We start from the raw sequence: 25,687 nt of genomic DNA, 5'->3' as shown, positions 1-25,687 counted from the left end.
TGAACCATTTTACATTCCCATCAGTTTTACTCATCAGTGTTCCAATTTCTCTACATCCTTGCCAAAACTTTTTATTTTATTTTTCAGTAGTAACCATCTTAACGAGTTTGAGTTATTTCCTCATTGTTGTTTGATCTGAATTTTCCGGGCAATAGTCCTGGAGTGGATTGCCATTTCCTTCTCTAGGGGATCTTCCTAACCCAGGGATCAAACCCAGGTCAACCACATTGTAGACAGACGCTTTACCGTCTGAGCCACCAGGGAAATCCCTGAATTTTCCTAATGGTTAGTAGTGTTGAGAGTCTTTCCATGTATGTATTGGCCACTTGTCTATATTCTTTGGAGAAATGTCTGTTCAAGTGTTTGTTGTGGTTATTGTTGTTTCGTCACTAAGGAGTTTCCAACTCTTTTCCAACCCATACACTGTACTCCTCCAAGCTCATTTCTCAGTGGCATTTCCCAGGCAAGAGTAGTCGACAAGGTTGCCGTTTCCTTCTCCAGGGGACCTTCCTGACCCTGGGATCCAGCCTGAGACTTCTGCACTGGCAGGCAGGTTATTTGCACAATTTTTAATCTAGTTGTTTTTTGTCAAGTTTTAGGAGTCTGCGGTAGTGCGGTAGTTTGAGCATTCTTTGGCATGACCTTTCTTTGGGATTGGAATGAAAACTAACCTTTTCCAGTCCTGTGGCCACTGCTGAGTTTTCCAAATTTGCTGGCATATTGAGTGCAGCACATAAACAGTATCATCTTTCAGGATTTGAAATAGCTCAACTGGAATTCTATCACCTCCACTAGCTTTGTTCGTAGTGATGCTTTCAAGGCCCACTTGACTTCACATTCCAGGATGTCTGGCTCTAGGTCAGTGATCACACCATCATGATTATCTGGGTCATGAAGATCTTTTTTTGTACTGTTCTTCTGTGTATTCTTGCCATCTCTTCTTAATATCTTCTGCTTTTGTTAGGTCCATACCATTTCTGTCCTTTATCGAGTCCACCTTTGCATGAAAGTTTCCCTTGGTATCTCAAATTTTCTTGAAGAGATCTCTAGTCTTTCCCATGCTGTTGTTTTCTTCTATTTCTTTGCATTGATCGTTGAAGAAGGCTTTCTGATCTCTTCTTGCTATTCTTTGGAACTCTGCATTCAGATGCTTATATCTTTCATTTTCTCCTTTGCTTTTCACTTCTCTTCTCTTCACAGCTATTGGTAAGGCCTCCCCAGACAGCCATTTTGTTTTTTTGTATTTCTTTTCCATGAGGATGGTCTTGAGCCCTGTCTCCTGTACAATGTTATGAACCTCACTCATCTCACACGCTAGTAAAGTAATGCTTAAAATTCTTCAAGCCAGGCTTCAGCAATACGTGAACCTTGAACTTCCAGATGTTCAAGCTGGTTTTAGAAAAGGCAGAGGAACCAGAGACCAAATTGCCAACATCTGCTGGATCATCGAAAAAGCAAGAGAGTTCCAGAAAAACATCTGCTTCTCCTTTATTGACTATGCCAAAGCCTTTGACTGTGTGGATCACAATAAATTGTGGAAAATTCTGAAAGAGATGGGAATACCAGACCACCTGACCTGCCTCTTGAGAAACCTATATGCAGGTCAGGAAGCAACAGTTAGAACTGGATATGGAACAACAGACTGATTCCAATAGGAAAAGGAGTACGTCAAGGCTGTATATTGTCACCCTGCTTCTTTAACTTCTATGCAGAGTACATCATGAGAAACGCTGGACTGGAAGAAACATAAGCTGGAATCAAGATTGCGGGGAGAAATCTCAATAACCTCAGATATGCAGATGACACCACCCTTATGGCAGAAAGTGAAGAGGAACTAAAAAGCCTCTTGATGAAAGTGAAAGTGGAGAGTGAAAAAGTTGGCTTAAAACTCAACATTCAGAAAACGAAGATCATGGCATCTGTTCCCGTCACTTCATGGGAAATAGATGGGGAAACAGTGTCAGACTTTATTTTTGGGGGCTCCAAAATCATTGCAGATGGTGACTGCAGCCATGAAATTAAAAGACGCTTACTCCTTGGAAGGAAAGTTATGACTAACCTAAATAGCATATTAAAAAGCAGAGACATTACTTTGGCAACAAAGGTCTGTCTAGTCAAGGCTTTGGTTTTTCCAGTAGTCATGTATGGATGTGAGAGCTGGACTGTGAAGAAAGCTGAGCACCGAAGAATTGATACTTTTGAAGTGTGGTGTTGGAGAAGACTCTTGAGAGTCTCTTGGACTGCAAGGAGATCCAACCAGTCCATTCTGAAGGAGATCAGTCCTGGGTGTTCTTTGGAAGGAATGATGCTAAAGCTGAAACTCCAGTACTTTGGCCACCTCATGCGAAGAGTTGACTCATTTGAAATGACTCTGATGCTGGGAGAGATTGGGGGCAGGAGGAAAAGGGGACGACAGAGGATTCGATGGCTGGATGGCTTCACTGACTCGATGGACATGAGTCTGAGTGAACTCCTGGAGTTTGATGGACAGGGAGGCCTGGTGTGCTGGGATTCATGGGGTCGCAAAGAGTTGGACACAACTGAGTGACTAAACTGAACTGAACTGAACTTAGGAGTTCTGCTTCCCTTGCGGCTCAGCTGGTAAAGAATCTGACTGAAATGGGGGAGACCTAGGTTAGATTCTTGGATTGGGAAGATCCCTTGGAGAAGGGAAAGGCTACCTACTCTAGTATTCTGGCCTGGAGAATCCCATGGATATATAATCCATGGGGTTGCAAAAAGTCCAACATGACTGAGAGACTTTCACTTCCCTAAATGTTTATCTGGATATTAATGTCACATAAAACCACAAGTTGCAAATATTTTCTCCTGAAGTGAATCTCCGTAAACAGTATAATTGGGTGATGATATTTTTAGCTATCCTGCCAAACTCTGTATTTTGATTGGAGAGTTTATTTCATTTATACTTAAAGCAATTACTGATAAAGAGGAAATTCTGTCATTGCTATTTGTTTTCCATATGTCTTATAGCTTCATTATCTCTCATTTCCTGGATTACTGTTTTCTCTCTTGCTTGTGTTTTTGCAGTGAAACATTTCAATTATTTTCTCATTTCTGTTTGTGTATATCCTATAACTATTTTCTTTTTAGTAACCATGGAAATCCCATTTAATGTCCTAAAGTTCTAATACTTTAATTTGAGTTTATACTAATTAGCTTCAATGAGATACAAAACTCTGCTCCTTTACATGTTCATCCTCAGCCTTTTCAGTTGCTAATGTCACAAAATTACATCTCTATACATTGTATGCCCTAAAATATGAACTAATTATTATTTAAATGGACTAGTCTCTTAAATTACATGGAAAGTAAAATGTGCAATTGCAAACCAAAATTACAATTAATAATACTAGTTTTTAGGTTGATGCTTGTCTTTTAAATAAAATATTAATGTCTTCCTTTCAGTTCAGTTCAGTTCAGTTCAGTCGCTCAGTCATGTCAGACTCTTTGCGACCCCATAAATTGCAGCATGCCAGGCCTCCCTGGCCATCACCAACTCCCAGAGTTCACTCAAACTCACGTCCATCAAGTCGGTGATGCCATCCAGCCAACTCATCCTCTGTCATCCCCTTCTCCTCCTGCCCCCAATCCCTCCCAGCATCAGAGTCTTTTCAAATGAGTCAACTCTTCGCATGAGGTGGCCAAAGTACTGGAGTTTCAGCTTTAGCATCATTCCTTCCAAAGAACACTCAGGACTGATCTCTTTCAGAACGGACTAGTTGGATCTCCTTGCAGTGCAAGGGACTCTTAAGAGTCTTCTCCAACACCACGGTTCAAAAGCATCAATTCTTTGGCGCTCAGCCTTCTTCACAGTCCAACTCTCACATCCATACATGACCACTAGAAAAACGATAGCCTTGACTAGACGGACCTTTGTTGGCGAAGTAATGTCTCTGCTTTTTACCGTGCTATCTAGGTTGGTCATAACTTTCCTTCCAAGGAGTAAGCGTCTTTTAATTTCATGGCTGCAGTCACCATCTGCAGTGATTTTGGAGCCCAGAAAAATAAAGCCTGACACTGTTTCCACTGTTTGCCCCTCTATTTCCCATGAAGTGATGGGACCAGATGCCATGATCTTCGTTTTCTGAATGTTGAGTTTTAAGCCAACCTTTTCACTCTCCTCTTTCACTTTCATCAAGAGGCTTTTTAGTTCCTCTTCACTTTCTGCCATAAGGGTGGTATCATCTGCATATCTGAGGTTATTGATATTTCTCCCAGCAATCTTGATTCCAGCTTGTGTTTCTTCCAGTCCAGCGTTTCTCATGATGTACTCTGCATAGAAGTTAAAGAAGCAGGGTGACAATATACAGCCTTGACGTACTCCTCTTCCTATTTGGAATCAGTCTATTGTTCCATGTCCAGTTCTAACTGTTGCTTCCTGACCTGCATATAGGTTTCTCAAGAGGCAGGTCAGGTGGTCTGGTATTCCCATCTCTTTCAGAATTTTCCACAATTTATTGTGATCCACACAGTCAAAGGCTTTGGCATAGTCAATAAAGCAGAAGCAGATGTTTTTCTGGAACTCTCTTGCTTTTTTGATGTCTTACACTATGTAGAAAATAAAAAAAAAATGGAGTTATCTACTGTCATTACAATAGTACTGAATTTTATAATTGCTTATGTGCCACTTTTACTGAGATCTTTACTTTTTCATGTGGCTTCAAGTTACTCTCTAATGTCCTTGTATTTTAACCTGCAGAACTCCACAGAGCAGGCTTAAAGATACTGAATACCCTCAATGATTGTCTAGATGAGAAAACAGATTACTGATGTTTTCTTCTTCATCTTCTGACTATACTTTCTTTCAATAGTGCCATTTTTATTAAGAAAAATCCAGATGATCGACCTTTCAATATCTAGTATTCTTTAAAAATTTACAAATAATTTTTATTGGAAGAACTTATTCGAAATGCTTATTCCTCAGAGACCAAAGTTAGATAAAAATGTGTAAGCTCTTCATAGAAGATCTATGTTCCAACAACAACAAAAAAAGAGATTATTTTAAAGATTAGCCTCCTATTATGTTCCACATGTGAAAGTCAGATTATCTGTTCCTTAAGCACTATGGATTTTCTTTTCTCCCATAGACGTTTGGAAAACATACAGAAAAGTCAGACATTTAGGTGGCAGAATTATCAGTTTAAATGTGCTTTGGGTTTCTGGGTAACTTTATAAAAACCTCAAAAGAAATGTGAATTCAAATGTCATTGGCTGAAAAAAAGGACTTGTGTTAGAATGAAGAGTCTCTACCTGAGTTTGACTTAGCTCACAATGTGATGGAATGCCACATTCCAACACAAATACTCTCCTCTGAAATGGTGGATATCGTCATCGAAAATTTACCTGCTTGGTCTGTGACTTACCCTTCTCATTTTAAGTCATTCTATTATAATATGTTGAGGAAAACTGAGAATTCAAAAGTATCTGTATTGTAAAAACATGTCTTATATTACAATATGCCTTCAAGTATTTATGTAGAATAATTTTTAATTATGAGTGGAGTTTTATCTCCTTCCAGTTTTCTTAATATACTACATCATAACTAATTCTGATGTTATCTAGATAATATCCTCTTTGAACTTGATTATCTGTCTTTAAAAAAGAATGATGTTTGCCTTTAAACTAGATGATTATGGTGGGTGATTTGGGAGTTAATAGTGTAATGTACTTTGGGAACAAAATGGTAAGCAAGCATTAGACACTGGGAGATAATGAGCCAGTTAAGTTTCTATACCTGGTCAAAATTTGAATATTACAGACCTACATACATTAGTAAAGGTCTTTTCTATATAAAGTCAATGACTTGGGCTTTGTACTTTTAGGATTGTTAGTCATTAAAGTAAAAAAATTTCTAACGTCTTAAAAAATTAAAGGCTAGAGATTTGTTATGAACCCTGAATTTAAGAATATATCAAAGTGTATATGTTATTGGAACTCACTTAATATTATTCTAAAGTACCTGCAAAAATTGTCATTTAACATGTTTAGAAAATTTACCCCAACTTGTTTCATTGTATATTTTAGATAATTATCCCAAAATCAAACTTAAAGTTTTTGGGGAAATGTGTTAATTACTGAGTTAAACTTATCTTTAAATGGTATAGTTTAATTTATTGGGGTAAATATTATATCTATAAAAATTATGCAAAAATACTATTTAAAAACTTTCTCAAAGTAGACCTAGTTATTAAAAATTTATTGAACATATATAGCTTTTATTATGTTGAGGTATGTTCCTTCTATTCCTGCTTTCTGGAGAGTTTTTATCATAAATGGATGTTGAATTTTGTCAAAGGCTTTCTCTGCATCTATTGAGATAATCATATGGTTTTTATTTTTCAATTTGTTAATGTGGTGTATTACATTGATTGATTTGCGGATATTGAAGAATCCTTGCATCCCTGGGATAAAGCCCACTTGATCATGGTGTATGATCTTTTTAATGTGTTGTTGGATTCTGATTGCTAGAATTTTGTTAAGGATTTTTGCATCTATGTTCATCAGTGATATTGGCCTGTAGTTTTCTTTTTTTGTGGGATCTTTGTCAGGTTTTGGTATTAGGGTGATGGTGGCCTCATAGAATGAGTTTGGAAGTTTACCTTCCTCTGCAATTTTCTGGAAGAGTTTGAGTAGGATAGGTGTTAGCTCTTCTCTAAATTTTTGGTAGAATTCAGCTGTGAAGCCGTCTGGACCTGGGCTTTTGTTTGCTGGAAGATTTTTGATTACAGTTTCAATTTCCGTGCTTGTGATGGGTCTGTTAAGATTTTCTATTTCTTCCTGGTCCAGTTTTGGAAAGTTGTACTTTTCTAAGAATTTGTCCATTTCTTCCACGTTGTCCATTTTATTGGCATATAATTGTTGATAGTAGTCTCTTATGATCCTTTGTATTTCTGTGTTGTCTGTTGTGATCTCTCCATTTTCGTTTCTAATTTTGTTGATTTGATTTTTCTCCTTTTGTTTCTTGATGAGTCTGGCTAATGGTTTGTCAATTTTATTTATCCTTTCAAAGAACCAGCTTTTGGTTTTGTTGATTTTTGCTATGGTCTCTTTTGTTTCTTTTGCATTTATTTCTGCTCTAATTTTTAAGATTTCTTTCCTTCTACTAACCCTGGGGTTCTTCATTTCTTCCTTTTCTAGTTGCTTTAGGTGTAGAGTTAGGTTATTTATTTGACTTTTTTCTTGTTTCTTGAGGTGTGCCTGTATTGCTATGAACTTTCCCCTTAGGACTGCTTTTACCGTGTCCCACAGGTTTTGGGTTGTTGTGTTTTCATTTTCATTCGTTTCTGTGCAAATTTTGATTTCTTTTTTGATTTCTTCTGTGATTTGTTGGTTATTCAGCAGCGTGTTGTTCAGCCTCCATATGTTGGAATTTTTAATAGTTTTTCTTCTGTAATTGAGATCTAATCTTACTGCATTGTGGTCAGAAAAAATGCTTGGAATGATTTCAATTTTTTTGAATTTACCAAGGCTAGCTTTATGGCCCAGGATGTGATCTATCCTGGAGAAGGTTCCATGTGCACTTGAGAAAAAGGTGAAATTCATTGTTTTGGGATGAAATGACCTATAGATATCAATTAGGTCTAACTGGTCTATTGTATCATTTAAAGTTTGTGTTTCCTTGTTAATTTTCTGTTTAGTTGATCTATCCATAGGTGTGAGTGGGGTATTAAAGTCTCCCACTATTATTGTGTTATTGTTAATTTCTCCTTTCAAGACATTTCTCCAAAGAAGACATACAGATGGCTAACAAACACATGAAAAGATGCTCAACATCACTCATTATCAGAGAAATGCAAATCAAAACCACTATGAGGTACCATTTCACACCAGTCAGAATGGCTGCGATCCAAAAGTCTACAAATAATAAATGCTGGAGAGGGTGTGGAGAAAAGGGAACCCTCTTACACTGTTGGTGGGAATGCAAACTAGTACAGCCACTATGGAGAACAGTGTGGAGATTCCTTAAAAAACTGGAAATAGAACTGCCTTATGATCCAGCAATCCCACTGCTGGGCATACACACTGAGGAAACCAGAAGGGAAAGAGACACGTGTACCCCAATGTTCATCGCAGCACTGTTTATAATAGCCAGGACATGGAAGCAACCTAGATGTCCATCAGCAGATGAATGGATAAGAAAGCAGTGGTACATATACACAATGGAGTATTACTCAGCCATTAAAAAGAATACATTTGAATCAGCTCTAATGAGGTGGATGAAACTGGAGCCTATTATACAGAGTGAAGTAAGCCAGAAGGAAAAACATAAATACAGTATACTAACGCATATATATGGAATTTAGAAAGATGGTAACAATAACCCAGTGTACGAGACAGCAAAAGATACACTGATGTATAGAACAGTCTTATGGACTCTGTGGGAGAGGGAGAGGGTGGGAAGATTTGGGAGAGTGGCATTGAAACATGTAAAATATCATGTAGGAAACGAGTTGCCAGTCCAGGTTCGATGCACGATGCTGGATGCTTGGGGCTGGTGCACTGGGACGGCCCAGAGGGATGGTATGGGGAGGGAGGAGGGAGGAGGGTTCGGGATGGGGAACACATGTATACCTGTGGCGGATTCATTTTGATATTTGGCAAAACTAATACAATTATGTAAAGTTTAAAAATAAAATAAAATTAGAAAAAAAAATTTATTCAACAAAATGATTAAAACCTATTTAAGAGTTTTAACATTCATATAAAATTTCATTTTTATAATTATGAAAATAAGAATTATATGTAACTTGGTAATATAGAAGTTTATTATAATGAATATATTGTTATATATTAAGCTTATAGCTTTCTAGAGATTTTGCCTTGAAAATGAGACCTGTGAATTCTGCCACAGTCATTAGTAGCATTAGGTCTCTGGAAAGTTACTTGCCCTGAATTTCATTTCCATCAAAGGATTTTTACCAAAACTAAATCATATGATGTCATCATAATACTCATATTATTATTACTAATAAGTGTTAATGATTTTCATTGTTATTTCAATTATTATAAACTTGAGAGTAGCACAACAGATTATTTTTAACTCAGAATAATATTTGCTAATTGTCATGACTTTTATATGTATCTAACACATCCTTTGGAGAAGGCAATGGCACCCCACTCCAGTACTCTTGCCTGGAAAATCCATGGACGGAGCAGCCTGGTAGGCTGCAGTCCATGGGGTCGCTAAGGGTCAGACATGACTGAGGGACTTCACTTTCATTTTTCTCTTTCATGCATTGGAGAAGGAAATGGCAACCCACTCCAGTATTCTTGCCTGGATAATCCCAGGGATGATGGAGTCTGGTGGGCTGCCTTATGGGGTTGCACAGAGTCGGACACTACTGAAGCGACTTAGCAGCAGCAACACATCCTTTAGACTATTAAAAGTTTTTATTTTGATTTACTTCCTTAGTCAGAGTACTTGTGAAGGATCAGATAATGTGAACTGAGGAAAATATACCTCTGAATGAAAGGAAAAGTACAATTTAAAAACTCTGCTGCTGCTGCTAAGTCGCTTCAGTCGTGTCTGACTCTGTTCCACCCCATAGACGCCCGCCCACCAGGCTCAGCCATCCCTGGGATTCTTCAGACAAGAACACTGGAGTGGGTTGCCATTTCCTTCTCCAATGCATGAAAGTGAAAAGTGAAAGTGAAGTTGCTCAGTCGTGTCCAACTCTTAGTGACCCCATGGACTGCAGCCTACCAGGCTCCTCCGTCCATGGGATTTTCTAGGCAAGAGTACTGGAGTGGGGTGCCATTGCCTTCTCCTCTAAAAACTCTACTTCCTGTCAAAGAAGACATTAAATTAAAACATATTTGTAAAATTTATGTTGAATAAGAGACTGTTGAAAATACTTGTTATACAGAATTGATTCATGGAGGATATTTCAATGTAATTGATATTATCGAGGCAGGTTTTATATATATACTCTCACATATACTCTCACATGCATAAACATACCACACACACACAATACCTTCATTTTAATAATAGCCCTATTGAAATAGTTGGTTCTCTCTACGTTCAGATGAAGATGCCAGTAGTGTAGAAAATGCTAAATTCATTTGGTCACAATTCTGCTGAATTTTCCTCTTGTCTAATTGTATTGAACATGTTCAACCTTTTTTCCTTCTTGTGAAGAATGAAATAAAGGAGAAATCGGATTTTTACAGTATTTATAATATCTTTATTACTTGTCCCTTTGAATACATGCACAGTTTCCACTGGCATTAGTGTAAATATCATGCTACTACTACTAAGTCGCTTCAGTTGTGTCCACCTTTTTGCGATTCCATGAATAGTAGCCCACCAGGCTCCTCTGTCCATGGAATTCTTCAGGCAAGAATACTAGAGTGGGCTTCCCTTTCCTTCTCCAGAGGATCTTCTGGAGGATCCAAGGATCAAACCTACATCTCTTGAGGCTCCTGCTTTGCAGCCAGATTCTTTACCACTGAGCTGCCAGGGAAGCCCAGAAATACCATGAGTAGATGCAAAAACATTATAGATCTCTCTCTTGATTTGAATATCTGTACACAGTGAAACTAATGTGTATGCGCAGTGCACTGTTAGAATTAAATGTGAAAACCTACTCGTGAATAGTAACATCTAAAACAGTGAGGATAGATGATGACTTAACAATTCTGAATAGCTTTCAAGAACTGTAAATCCTACTGTGACCCGTGAATTGTCTCAAAGCACAGAGTTGTGCCTTTTAAAAAAAATTTAATCTCCAAAGCGAATTTGCTAAAGCATCTAAGGCAAAGGGGAATACGTTTCATGTGAAAAGTCTGATGTTCAGGTTTTTACTATAATTCTTCAGTTTTAAATGCTTCATGGTGTAAACAGATACATTGTGCTAATTTCCAGACTAATAATCATTATCAAATACATATGAATGTGTGTGTATATATACATGTGTATGTATATACATATATATATATTCACTGATACTACTACTTATTGAGCATATATATAATATGTATATAATAGATCTAGTCATTGTCACACATACGTATTTATGAATGACATAGTGGATCATAATGTGTGCCATTGTATGTTCAGGTTTTTACTATGATTCTTCCATTTTAAATACTTGACAGCATAGAGTAAGTGAATATGTGATGCTAATTGCCAGTTAGTACTCATTATCAAATACATATTTACATGTGTATATATTGAGATATATATATTCATTGGTATAGCTAGTTACTGAGTATATACTAATATATATAGTAGTTCTAGATATTATCACATATATGTATATAGGAATGGCATAATGGATTATATATGTAATATATATATTTGTACATACATGGAATAAGTGCTTGAAATGAGAAAAACAGCATAATATGGAAGAAATAGCTCCAAACTTGAAACTAGAAAATCAATATTCCTATTCCACTCATTCTAATTTTTGAATGTGAAACTTTGGTTAAATTACTTAAAATTTTTCACTACAATTTCTGAAAAATGAGAAAGTTTTTTTACTGAAAAAATGAAAGCTTTATCATTCTTAAAATTTATTTCAGCCACAAGTCTATGAAATCCACATTTGCTGATTTTGTTATCTTATGAAGGCATTTTGATTCTGTTATGGTCTGATGCAACATGTAATGGGTTTCAGTTGTCCTGTCAGCAGATCATTTGTGAAGAAACTCAGTGGCTTGACTTTGATGATTATCTCTGTGTTGATATGTGTTGATACTTTCTTCTTTTCAATTTTTAGAATTACCAAAAAGTATTTGGTATGTTTTGCTGTTCAGTCGCTCAGTCATGTCCGACTATTTGAGACTCTGTGGACTGCAGCATGCCAGGCTTCCCTGTCCTTCACTGTCTCCCAGAGTTTGCTCAAACTAGTGTCTATTGAGTCAGTGATGCCATCCAACCATCTCATCCTCTATCGTCCCCGTCTCCTCCTTTCCTCAGTCTTTCCCAGCATCAGGGTCTTTTCTAATGAATTAGCTCTTTGCTTCAGGTGGCCAAAGTAATGAAGCTTCAACTTCAGCATCAATCCTTCCAATGAATATTGAGGGTTGCTTTCCTTTAGAATTGATTGACTGGTGTGATCTCCTTGCAGTCCAAGGGACTCTCAAGAGTCTTCTCCAGGACCACAGTTCAAAAGCATCAATTCTTCGGCACTCAGCCTCCTTTATGATCGAATTCTCACATCCATATATGACTACTGGAAAAACCATAGCTTTGACTGTGTTATTTTTATAAAATTAGATATGCAGATCTTCCAATACTTTTATCAACTCTATATAGGGAAAAATTCCTTCCGTTATCGACTTGCTGTATCTTTTGACCCCAACTGTGTCCTTTCTTTGCCTAGTGCTGCTCCCACCAATTGAATGAGAACAGGTTTGGCAAAGCAGAGCAGAAGCTTTCTTCCTTTATCAAGGAATGGGAAAGGGACAACTCTAAGAACTTTTCTTCCGGGGTAAGGCAAGTGTGAAATTTTTAAGGGTTATGAGGTGGGTATGCCATCAGAACCTGTGGAAAATGGCAGTAAGTTTCCAGAAATGTCCAAAGCAGGCACAGTCCTTTGGGCTCCTTCACTCAGGATGCTAATTGTGCTACTAAAGTCCAGCTCCTCCTTTTGGGCAGAGATTCTAGCATGGTAATGAAGCAAAGGCAACTTTCAGACATCGGGGGTCTCTTTGGCTCAGGTGCTGCCCTGGTGGTCAGGCTAGAACTGGTTGGGGCAGTAGACTGTTGCTATCTTGGACCTTTCTACTTGAGCTGATCCTGCAGTTTTGCTTCTGCAATGTGACTTCTGCCTCAGCAAACAGAGAAGTGGGCATGAGTAATGGATTGTGGTGTGGAAAAGGAAGAAAGTAGGTTAGCCTCTGTACAGGTATGGGTCTCTTTCTCGTGACACTTCAGTATGTGTCTGTCTGTCTGCTAAGTCATGTCTGACTCTTTGTGACGCCATGGACTGTATCCTGCCAGGCTCCTATGTCCATGGAATTTTCCAGAAAAAAAACAAAACAAAACAATACTGGAGTGGATTGCCATTTCCTACTCCAGGAGATCTTCTTGACCCAAGGACTGAACCCGTATCTCTTTTTGCGTTGGCAGACAGATTCTTTATCATTGCACCACCTGGAAAACCCCTTCAATATCTGTAGCAAAACCTTTCTCAGTATTTTTAGAGGAAATTCAGGGATAAATGAAGAAACATTTTTTGCTCTACTACCTTCCCAGCTAAACAGCATTTCCTCTACTTGCCAGCTATATGTATAAAATGAAGATTTTATATATTGAAACTAAAAATAAAAGCATGTGATTTATACTTGCTAAATAATTTGGGTCTTCTGGAGTCATGATAATACTTGTGATAATAAATTCACATACAGGTACATTTGCAATTGTTTTTGTTCTAATTTAGAATTAGTTGTAACTACATTTTTATTCTTATATTTGAAGTTGAATTTTAATTTTATTTTTTATTGAAGTATAGTTGATTTACAGTATTCTGTCAATCTCTTTTGTACAGCAAAATGATTCACTTATACACATATAGACAAGGAAATATTTTTTATTCTTTTCAATTATTGTTTATCATAGATATTGAATATAGTTCCCTCTGCTGTGGAGTAGAACCTTGTTGTTTATCCATCCTATTTGAATTAGAATTTAGGTGTCCTGTTTTACAAGATCATGCCTAACTAATATGAGGAAAGTTTAAACTATTATTTTTTGTTGAATATCTAATATACTCAGGCTCCATTATAAATGCTCTAACAATAAAAATAGTTTCTATGGCCCAGGAAATTCATTTTGCTAAGGAGAAAAGGCATATATCCATGACTGAGACAGTATCATGAATAGAGATATGAAGGTATAAATGCTTAAAGTGTTTTTGAGAGTTATGGAGGTGGTCAGATTAGTAAATTCTTATAAATATTTTATTTAACAAGCATGTTTGTGAATGTGAATTTGTGTAAAATTATGTTTTTAACTTATACACATGATCCTTTACAACAGTTAAAAAATTAAGACCTCAACATGTTTTTAATACTGCTGTAAGCCATAATTATTTTCTTCTCTAAGATATATGAAGACAAGGGATGATCTATTTTGTATTTAAAAACTTGTATGTAGAGTACATGTCACTCTCTTTCCGAAAGGAAAAGTAAAGACCATATTTTCTGTCTCATGGAAGTAGAAGATCATCAGTCCCTAATAGTGGAAATGATTATAATTACAGTTTAGTCATTAGGAATCTTTAGGAGATATTCCTTCTCTGCCTGTTGCTTGGTTATTCTTCCCTCCAGTTTGGCCAGCATAAAATATAAATAGACTGTGATTTGTTGATCACATACTGTGCATGTGTGTATGTGTGCATGTGTGTATGTAAATGGTGGAAGAATTATTTCATCATGACAATAAGTTGGATCTGGCTTTCTCCTCCAGGTTTTAAAATAAAACTGACAGTTAAAACGTGCTAATAAAAATAGCTGGGAAAGAAATAGATGCTGTATCATCATGTACGCTATATAGTTGTGAATGTTTGGGAAACTTTAATTTCAAAAATGACCTTTGATGTTCAGTTAGACTGGTGATATGCATTTATTAATACAAAAGATAGAGATGACATAACTATACTATTGGAAGTGCATGGCATACATAAAAAAGGACTGTCTTTCTTGAGATTCTTCATGTGGAAATTACCAGGTTGTCTTCAGAATAGTTGTGCTTGATATAAAATGCTGCATTTACTTTGTGATAAAAAGCCAAACTTAAAATGAGATTTTATAGCTGATGAAAAAAGTAAATAAATAAATAAGTGGATTTGAAATGTTGACTAAGATTTCCTGTTCTTTGCTTATGCTGTCTGTGAGCAGTAAGATAAACTGTTTGTTTTGTCTACTTCCTTTCTGTTTCCTGAAAGATGAACTGCTTCTTTTGTGCATTTCATTTCAGTATATCTTAATTCAGAACAGAATTGACTAATTTGCTATCATTTTGGCAGATTTCTGCCATTTATTAAGCCAGGTTTAATGTTTAAAGCAATTTTAAGTGTTCTGTCAGGCAATAGTAAAATGCTTCCATTAAAAATGTATTACCAATACTCATCAGAAGTCAATAATGTTACTTTCTATAAAACAAGATTGATTAGAAACTCTTCTTTTAAAAAATCTGTTTGGTATTCATGACAAATTAAACATCTCTGTATAAATACATATCACTTCTTTGTGAATAGGCATTTAGATTATCTGATTTAAAATGAATTGGATATTTCAGCTCTAGATATAGCACCCTTATATCACACTTCCTAACAAACTACTAAAAAAACCTTTATATCCCAGTATGATAATATTATATTTCAATGTAATTATTAATTTAATCTAGATTCTCATAAATATTATCACAAATTAAAAGTCTTTATAAATGTAGATTAAAGCTATCAGGATAAATTAAATTTTATTGCCTAAATATTTTCATTAAAAACTTAGTCTATGAAGTAAACTTCTAATTCAGAGGCAGCAAGATAAGTTTAAAATTAATGTGTATTATATAAATTGATTACATCAATAAAACTAATAATATTCTGAGTATTAGGTATATAATAATATAATTCCAAAATAATTTTATATCAATTAAAAATTCTTCACCCTTTTCTTATGTTCTTATCCATGGCAGGTATTCAAAATGTATAGGATATGGAAAGGAAAGGTTTAAATTGGCTGGTCAAAGTTGTCAGTGAATCCATGCAAATATAGAAGAGCAGTGGTTAAGAAAAATCCAGGCACACAATAAGCCTATTAGACATTTTGCCTTCTCTAGCAGATATTAATGATTGCTTTACCATGATGAAGCCACTTAGGGTGGGGAGGTCAAAAGTAACCTGCCAGATTTGTCAGAAATGAACATAGTTTCACATTTGCTGTATCATGTATTGAGTCTTATAATGCGTGTTAAATATCATGATTGGTCTTTTCTTAGAAGATTCGAGTGCTTCAGCTACAGAATATTAAATCAACAAAATTGGAAGATGTAAAGTGTGTCTGCTTTTATTGATATGTATATGTGTCTTTGTGTGCATGTATGTGAATATATATGCATATCTGTGTCTGCATATAGTGTGTTTATCTCTTCATATATGTGTATAGTATCTGTATTCTATTAATATATATGGAAAAAGGTCATTTTTATATACACACTTTTTTCACACACTGTAATGCATATTATAGTCAAGAAATATATATTATGCATATATAGATTGGATGTACATATGTTCATAGTTATTCCTTTATCATGTTATTGTCCTTTAGGTGTATGTCTTTCTTTATCAGGAGGGAATTCATTAAGTTCAGTTCAGTCACTCAGTTGTGTCTGACTCTTTGTGACCCCATGAATCGCAGCACGCCAGGCCTCCCTGTCCATCACCAACTCCTGGACATTACCCAAACTCATGTCCATTGAGTCGGCGATGCCATCCAGCCATCTCATCCTCTGTCGTCCCCTTCTCCTCCTGCCCCCAATCCCTCCCAGCATCAGGGTCTTTTCCAGTGAGTCACTTCTTCATATGAGGTGGCCAAAATATTAGAGTTTCAGCTTCAGCATCATTCCTTCCAATGAACACCCAGGGCTGATCTCCTTCAGAATGGACTGGTTGGATCTCCTTGCAGTCCAAGGGACTCAAGAGTCTTCTCCAACACCACAGTTCAAAAGCATCAATTCTTTGGCGCTCAGCCTTCTTCACAGTCCAACTCTCATATCCATACATGACCACTGGAAAAACCATAGTCTTGACTAGACGGACCTTTGTTGGCAAGTAATGTCTCTGCTTTTGAATATGCTATCTAGGTTGGTCATAACTTTCCTTCCAAGGAGTATGCCTCTCTTAATTTCATGGCTGCAGTCACCATCTGCAGTGATTTTGGAGCCCCAAAAAATAAAGTCTGACACTGTTTCCACTGTTTCCCCATCTGTTTCCCATGAAGTGATGGGACCAGATGCCATGATCTTCGTTTTCTGAATGTTGAGCTTTAAGCCAACTTTTTTCACTCTCCTCTTTCACTTTCATCAAGAGGCTTTTTAGTTCTTCTTCACTTTCTGCCATAAGGGTGGTGTCATCTGTTTTCCCAGCAATCTTGATTCCAGCTTGTGCTTCTTCCAGCCCTGTGTTTCTCATGATGTACTCTGCATAAAAGTTAAATAAGCAGGGTGGCAATACACTGCCTTGACGTACTCCTTTTCCTATTTGGAACCAGTCTATTGTTCCATGTCCAGTTCTAACTGTTGCTTCCTGACCTGTATACAGGTTTCTCGAGAGGCAGATCAGGTGGTCTGGTATTCCCATCTCTTTCAAAATTTTCCACAGTTGATTGTGATCCACACAGTTAAAGGCTTTGGCATAGTCAATAAAGCAGAATTAGGTGTTTTTCTGGAACTCTCTTGCTTTTTTGATGATCCATTGGATGTTGGCAATTTGGTCTCTGGTTCCTCTGCCTTTTCTAAAACCAGCTTGAACATCTAGAAGTTCGCAGTTCACATATTCCTGAAGCCTGGGTTGGAGAATTTCGAACATTGCTTTCCTAGCGTGTGAGATGAGTGCAATTGTGCAGAAGTTTGAGCTTCTTTGGCATTGCCTTTCTTTGGGAATGGAATGAAAACTGACCTTTTCCTAGGTTTATTGAAAAATGCAAAAAGTACATTAACCCAATTATTTGGGATTAAAAAGTAAATTAATAAAAAATGTGTGCCTGCTTAGAACTGGAGGAGTCAATATGCATGATCATATGGCAAAGAATCTCCAAATATGCTATAAAGTCAGAATCCCCATTAAATACTTTCAATCCTTTTGGGTATAACCCTAGAAGGCAGTATCCCATAGTGACACAGAGCAAGAATGTTGGAGTCAAGGAGGAAAAGGCTCTGGCCATTGTTGTGTGAACTTAGTCATATTTCTTGCATGGAATCCTAATTTTTAAAAAACAGTATTTGTATATAGTACTATTTGAAAAGGTGACGACAGAGGATTAGATGGTTGGATGGCATTACGGACTCAATGGAAATGAGTTTGAGCAAGCTCCAGGAGTTGGTGATGGACAGGGAAGCCTGGTGTGCTGCAGTCCAGGGGGTTGCAAAGAGTTGGACATGACTGAGCAACTTAACTGAACTGAATTATTTTAAGAATTATATTAGATACTGTAGTGTGAAAAAATTAATAGAAAATGTTAAGCTCTGTTTGGGTTATATTACAGTATTTAGAAAAAGATACCAGCGTTTATTAAGACATATTTAGTTACCATAGTTTACTTACATTTTACAGGCATAGCATCATTTAATATAGTTAATAAACCTTACAGATGGATATTATTTTTATTATTAGGTTTTATAGATGATGAATGTGTTTAGAGTTTGAATCACTTGCTCAAGGTCAGACTAACTAATGTGAGAGTCAGGATTTGAAAAGATATGGAAAGTCTTGTTCAAGAAAGAAGGAAGAGAAGAAGTAAAAAGAAAAATAATAAATGAAAATCATGATCAAAATTTGATTCCTATTGACTTCATGAAGGGACTCTCAGAACATTTTCTTATTTTTCTCCTGTTATTCAGAAAAAAATCTTCAAGCTATGAATTCCTATAGATCTTAGTACATGAGGCATTCAGTGCATTTAACCACTTTGTTTTGCAAAGGCTTTTTGTACTTCTTATGCCTTCCCAGTGCTCTCCCAGCAAAACACTCTGATGTGCTATTCATCATTTCCATTTGGAAGAAGTAACTACATTCCTGCTTAGCTGTCACACTGCTTCCAGTACAGTGTGTTTCAGTAATAAATAAAGTGCATGCTTTAAGTATACGTTTTCCGATACATAAGTCTCTTTGGCATAATTCTGGAGGGCATGAGAGAATATTTATGTTATTGTTTAATGGCGACTCACTTCTTTCTAGGAGCAATTTTTGATGAATCTGCCAAAAAGGATGATGAGGTATTTCGCACAGCAGTTGGTGACCTCAACCAGAATGAGGAGATCTTACAGACTGAGAAAATCACATTTTCGGTGACATTTGTTGATGGCAACAACCCTTTTCAAGCAGTTCAGGAAGGTAAGGTCTATCAGCACTCTACATTTTATTTTGTTTTTTTGGTTCAATTCAAATGGCGATGAAATTAAATTTTTAAAAGCCATTAAACATGAACATCGTTTTTGCATCTTTGCTGCATTGCCTTTCTTTTAGGGTGTTATTTGGTAGATTTTAATCCTGTATTCTACTTCTGAAAGAGCAGTGAGTGGAAAGTTATTGTTTTAATTGAAATATATGAAAATGGTCATAAATATTTACAATAAAAACTTTGCAACATTTTATGACTTTAGTGTAATTGAAGCATTCCTTAAAAATATGACTTTCTATCTGAAGTTTTACTTTGTTTTCTTTGAGATAACTGCTGCCTTGAGTGATGTCACAACTGGAGATGACATTTAAGGTGTATTCATGACAGAAGTATTGCTGAAAGGAAAACTTTTAGACAGTACATATAAATCAAAGATTTTGTACTGGAATCTACGCTGACCTATGCTATCCATTTTTCACTGTCTACAGTGTGCCAAATTTTAAAGCATTTTTCTCCATTCTCTGTGTAAACTTGAGTGAATTAAAATTTTTCATAGGTACAAAGTCATACAAATACAAATTATTTTTATTATGCTAGAATGATCCTTCGTATGAGTGAAGGATTTTAATAGTGAAATATCTTACACTAATAAAATTCTAGTTTTGATGCTATTTTTGTAATGCAATATTTAGTCTTTTGATTGGCAAAGTAGTGATTATTCATGAAGTTATTTGTTGTTAATCAGTTTTATATTTTATTGTGATTATATATTTAGTAAAGATACTACTATGAAATTAATTTAGTTAAATGAAGCATTTCTTTCATTAAAAACTTAGAGAAATTGGCAGAAGAAAATATGGACAAGATATAACTGTAGTAAAATTTGGTAGAAAACTTTTTAAAGAAAAGTATTGAAGGGATAAAAAAGATAAATGTTTTTAATTTAATGTATTTACATGATATACAAGTAAGTTTTATTGGAATGTGTTTTTGATCAGTGGCATTGGCTAAAGCTGATTTAAAGCTTATTTCTGTCAGTAAGGCAATGGATAGAATGATTAATAGTCTAATGGATTTTCCTTCTTATTAATTTGATGAAGTGAAAAGATATTATTTTAATGAAATGAACAGAAATTTTAAAGGCTGATTTTGTAATAACATAGATTTTTCATATTAACATGATGTAACTTTAATACATAAATATAAATTTAAAAAATCAGATTACTATAAGCATCTGTTTTTTTCTTGCATTTAATTCAGAATTATCCTGGGAATTTGCAACTTTAAATCATGGCTATGCTGATAAATTTTCTATAGAAACATCTAAAAACTGTCTAAATTAATGTTAGAATTCATAAAGCAGTCTGAAAAAATAATAAACTAGAAATTGTGAAAAATACCTGTAACATAAAGGAATAGTTACACTAAGAATGTTATTCTTTAAAATAGGTAGATATTTCTTTCCCAACTGTTAGTTTCAGTAACCAGAGTAAGAACAGGAAAAAATGAGGACCGACTTATTTTTGTGACTGTCTTCTCATGAACTGCAGATGTGCTAAAATATCCATGCCTTTTAAAAAATCCACTTTGACTGAAAAAATGTGGATAAAGCAGTGAGAAATATACATTGGGTAAAATGAAATTGCAGCAGCTAAATAAATATGGCCTTCACACCTTTTTTTAGAGACTACAATTTGAAACACAAGGGCAGTTTTTAAAATACCACAGTTAATCCATTTACATATTGCTTTGAGTAACCATTTCTACTGTCCACTAAATTCTGGAAACAAAAATATCTCTCAAAAGAACTATTGTGATATAAAAGAATTTGTGGCACTGAAAGCAAATTGAGAGAGGAAGTAAGTTTTAAGTTTTCACGATAGAGAATGCTAGATATTTGTCAAGAAAGAATAAAGAACTTGACAGTTTGCCTGATGGGTTTTAATACTAACAGGATGTTCTGGACCAGTTATTTTGATGGTCTGCTCTGGGTAATGAACCTGAAATAAGTTGTAGGAAACTCTGGAGCTAATTTTTCCCCATTCAATATCAAGAAAGATCTTGCTTAATTTTAGAAGTAAAAATAGTTTCTTTCTAGAGCTCTTATTATATTTGATAACTTTGAAACAATAATAGAAATATTCAATTGAGAGAGAACAAAAAGTATTTAGGAGTATTTCTTAAATATTTTGAGGAAGTCTTTTAGGAGAAACCTTCAACTGAACTATCAAAGATGGTCACCTTTCTATTATCGTATCTTTGCTGCAATACCATTAAAATCTATAATATAGAGGGTCTTAAATCAGTTTATTTGTTTTTCACATTCTAAAGATGGACACGGCATTCAGTGCTGTCATTATTATCAGTAAGTAGTTTATACATTAGTCTTTCTGATGAACATCTAAAAATTAATGATTTTGAATTCTTTTACCCTCTCTTTGTATTTTTAATATGTTTGTTTTTTCATTTGTTTATTTGAAAGTCTGACCCTTGAACAAATAACATCATCAAAGTATATGGATATTTTGGTCATAAAAATGAATTATAATAGGGATCTGTCAACAGATAAATGGAATCTAATATGAAATCCTCAGTTTATTTTATTGTTAGAACTTTCTCCAACATTTGCATGATTTTTTTTAATTTAATATTTTGTTTATCCCATCTATTTTCAACACTTAATAAGAGAGAGAGATTTAAATATAAACAGCCTACTCCATAAACTTTAATAAAGAATATTGGTAATATAAAGTGCTCCTTTGTAGTTTTGGTTACTGTAAGTTTGAGCATAATAATAATTATTTTAAGGTGATTTTCTTGAAGAAAATATCTTGTTTACAACACAGGATCAATATTTTTTATTCTCTGATGAGCAATGACTATTTGATCATCATTTTCACTATCCTATAACATTAATCTCAGCAGTTTCAGATAAATGAACAGTAGGAAAAAAATACTTGTTTTAATAAAAGTAATTTGTAAATAAACCACCTATTTTTAGGTAATTATTTTTGCTTTCTTCTGAATATGTTTTGATAAGCCATTGGTTACCTTTCATCTGTTGAGCTGTGATGTCAACTAATGGTAAAGACTTTTTCATACCTTAACTTAGGAATTCTTTTCTTTACTTTCTTTTTGTGTGTGGACATTTTCCTTAAGATATACCAAAAATAAAATTGAAAACCTATAGAATTATTATGGTACAAAATTATATAAATCCTATTGAATGTTAAATTAAATAATTGAGACCACTGTGGTTGAGTAATTCTTCTACAAACTAGAAGTGTGTAGCAAAGAACGAATGAACTAAGCCAAGGCCTGTAGACCACTGACCTGATATTTTCCTTACTATATCTGCAAGGATATATATATATATATAATATAATATTTACTTATGAGGAAAATTCATAATATATTCTGATATATTCTAGGACTTCAGTAAACACTGTAGGGAATGAAAATGGTAGCAGATTTATATGTTTTGATATGCGCAGGTTATGTTCATAGGTTTTAGATGGCATGGATTAGCAGAAAAATACCAATTTGATTGACAGCAGCGGTTGCATTGTATAATCCACTCAGTTCATTCATCCTTACTTCTCCTCATCTAAATAATAATGAAGAAATCAGAACATAAGTGATGTATTTTAAGGTCAATTTCATCTCTGTAGATAAGATTCTCCACAAGTCTTTAGAACAAATTTCCAGATTTAGATACATAAAGAATTAAAGAAATTATAATTATTCAGTTCTCACTTCAGAGATGGCTTCACATTGCTGAAATTGCCTCCTATTTTTTTTTCTTTCTTTTTCCGTGACTGACTTCAGAATTGATTAAAGGAATATATGATAGCTGTCGTTTGTTCTGCTACCTCATCCAGCTATTCACAGCAACCTGGAGCACTCATTAATTTCATCAGAATCCAGAAAGGGCCTTTTGCAGGTTCAGGTGACCTGGACCAAAGCAGTTGTGAGATTTCTTTCCTTACTTTTCTTTTAAAGATTGTTTCCTCTGTTGGACCTATGTCCTGAATATAACATAGATACACAAATGACTGTTGTGAAAGGCACCTCTGTCTCTACTGAAAGCAATAGCAGTTGTTTATATTGTTAGCTCTTAGCTGAAACCAACACCACTATGGGCCATGAAAGGTGGGGATTTATAAGAAAACAAGGTCAGGAAATGTAAGGAGAATGTGTAAAAATGTTCACATTGAAAGGTGAATGCAGACATATGAATGCATGTATAATTCTTGCCTATATCAGATGTATCAGGAAGAATGTTAAGAACTATGCACTAATATTGAATGGCAAGATTCAGTTAAAACATTTTGACATAATTATTAGAAAAAATATATAAAAATGAAATGCATAGTGAGAAGAGTGTAAGGGAAGATTTATACTATAGAGTCACAAATGATTCTATTTGAAAACAAAGGACTATCAAAATTATTCTCTTCTCTGATGTGTTAAAAATCATTATAAACAATTTAGTTATAAAAGTTGATTTTGATACAAAAAGCACTCACAATTAGGATTGCTCATCTTCCAGTTACAGCCTGGTCCATCTTTAACTCACTTCTTGACACACCAGGCCTGAATATCGATTGCTCTCAAAGAATCTTGTAAAAATAGACCTCTCACTTTCACACAGTGACAGTTTCAGTTGGATTGCCTCGCATATCTTCCAGAATTAAATTAGTGTAAGTGTAAAACAGTGAGACTACTCTTATTTATGGTTTATGAAATAAGTCCTGTGTCTTTTTGATTATATATAAATATCCATGTATCTATATCACGTGTGTAAAAGGGATGACAGAAGAGTAGCAGAGCCAAAAACAGTGTAAGGAAATCTAAGCAGGAAAAACCTTTCCTAAGACACATGACAATTCACTGTGAATATTTCTGGTGCCATAGGCTAAATCTGAATAGTCTGGTTCAAAGAAGATGTAAATGTAAAAGAATGATTTATGTGGCTGTGGTATTTGATGCTTTATTCCAGGGCTTAGTCTCATAATTTATATTCCTCTCTGCTTTAATAGGATATTTTTACTGTGATTAAAAGCATCTGTTAATTCCAAAATTCTTAGATTGGATTCTTCAATTTTCCTTAGCATAAGATTGCAATGTATGTAACTCATCAGCCTGTGTTTCCTGGACCAAATTATATAACTCCAACTTCAGCTAATTTTTTGAATCTCCTGACCACTGAACTTGAGAATTAGTGACTCCAGAAACCAAGAAACAAAATCTGAACATCATGCGATTATACTTCTTCTCATTCATTCATTTGTTCATTTCTTCCCCCATTTTTTTCATTCCTTCTTCTCTTTCCACATCAAGGCGAATGTTGTATTTTGTCTCTAGGCCCAATACTCTGTAGACAACTGATGCCTAACTCCATGTGCAGAGCAGTTGAAGGGATAGTGATACAGCTGACTGGCCACCTCTGGGCACTCACAAGGAAGGAGAGATTCTCGAGGTCCATTTGGTGTCTGTCTGGACAACCTGCCTCTCTTCATGAGTCTGGAGTGTTTAGGTTGGTCAGTTCTCCAGAAATTCTATGCCAAGTTCTGCATCAGTTTTCCTTCCTACTGCCACGTTCTAAGAACTGGCAGACAAGGTCTGCAATCAGAATCTGCCTAGTGTGTGATCTTTAGTACTTATCATTAATGTAGTATTAAAATTTTAGACATCTGTATCTATTAGGGACAGCACAGGCATACATTCTTTCAAATATCTCATATTATCCATTTTCATTAAAGAATTGCCGATCAAGAAGGATTATAATAATATATATTTGGACTCTAATTTTGAGGGTACTCAGTTAAATCAGTCTTTTCAAATACTTAAAGCCTATAACTCTTCCAAGACTGGGCCGTCTGTCACGGAGATAGCAAAAGAGAAGATGGAATGTCTGTCTGCAGGAGGTCTAAACATGCACCTGAGGGGGACTGTGGATTTTTACATGTCGTTCCTTCTACCTGTAACTTGGGGTTTTAATTGTGTTAATAGTAGAAACACGATGTTCTAGATTTTTAAAACATTTACTTTTCAGAAAAGAGGGAATTTCTTTTTTAAAGAAATTCATTATTTTTAATATAATGTTAATAAAGATATACAGTGCATAGCTTAATTTAATTTTTTTCTGTGATTTTTTTGTTCTACTCTTTTACTGGTAAGTCTTTCCCTTATATCAGTCAATACGACACTTTTAAAGTAAGGTCCCTATTAAGGTCCCTATTACTATGAACAGATTGAAATTCAGATGTTTATAGACCCTTATATCATGATTTTATGTAGCCTTTCTGCTTCAGGACCTTTTACCTGACTACCTACAATTGTGTATTGTTGTGTAAGTTACCTCATAAAATATATATTTCAGCCACATGTGCTACTCTGGATCTTGTTTTATTTAGAAGAATCTGTAGCAGCTTTCTATGAAAACTGTGTTTAATGCAGTTTTTTTTGTTGTTGCTTAAGTGTTCTTTCTACCAACCAAACATTTTCTTGTAATAATAGCACACCACTTTCTTCTGTTCTTTTTCTACCTTTATGGATAGAGTGCATGATTAAACAGCATAATTCAGTTTCT

At 35.1% G+C, this 25,687-nt stretch overlaps 1 protein-coding gene across 3 annotated transcripts in view; it reads left to right on the top strand.

Moving 5' to 3' along the window:
• The window catches only part of GRID2 (glutamate ionotropic receptor delta type subunit 2), a 1,644,075-nt gene that overhangs the window by 316,609 nt on the left and 1,301,779 nt on the right, over positions 1-25,687 (top strand). For all 3 annotated transcript variants that reach the window (XM_027544060.1, XM_027544061.1, XM_027544059.1), the window contains exon 2: positions 18,930-19,085. In XM_027544060.1, coding sequence (XP_027399861.1) covers positions 18,930-19,085 — 156 coding nt within the window. The remainder of the gene's footprint in view (positions 1-18,929; positions 19,086-25,687) is intronic.

The sequence above is a fragment of the Bos indicus x Bos taurus genome, chromosome 6 (genome assembly GCF_003369695.1).
Source record: "Bos indicus x Bos taurus breed Angus x Brahman F1 hybrid chromosome 6, Bos_hybrid_MaternalHap_v2.0, whole genome shotgun sequence".
Classification (NCBI taxonomy): Eukaryota; Metazoa; Chordata; class Mammalia; order Artiodactyla; family Bovidae; genus Bos; species Bos indicus x Bos taurus.
This window is presented reverse-complemented; position numbering and strand designations above follow the sequence as displayed.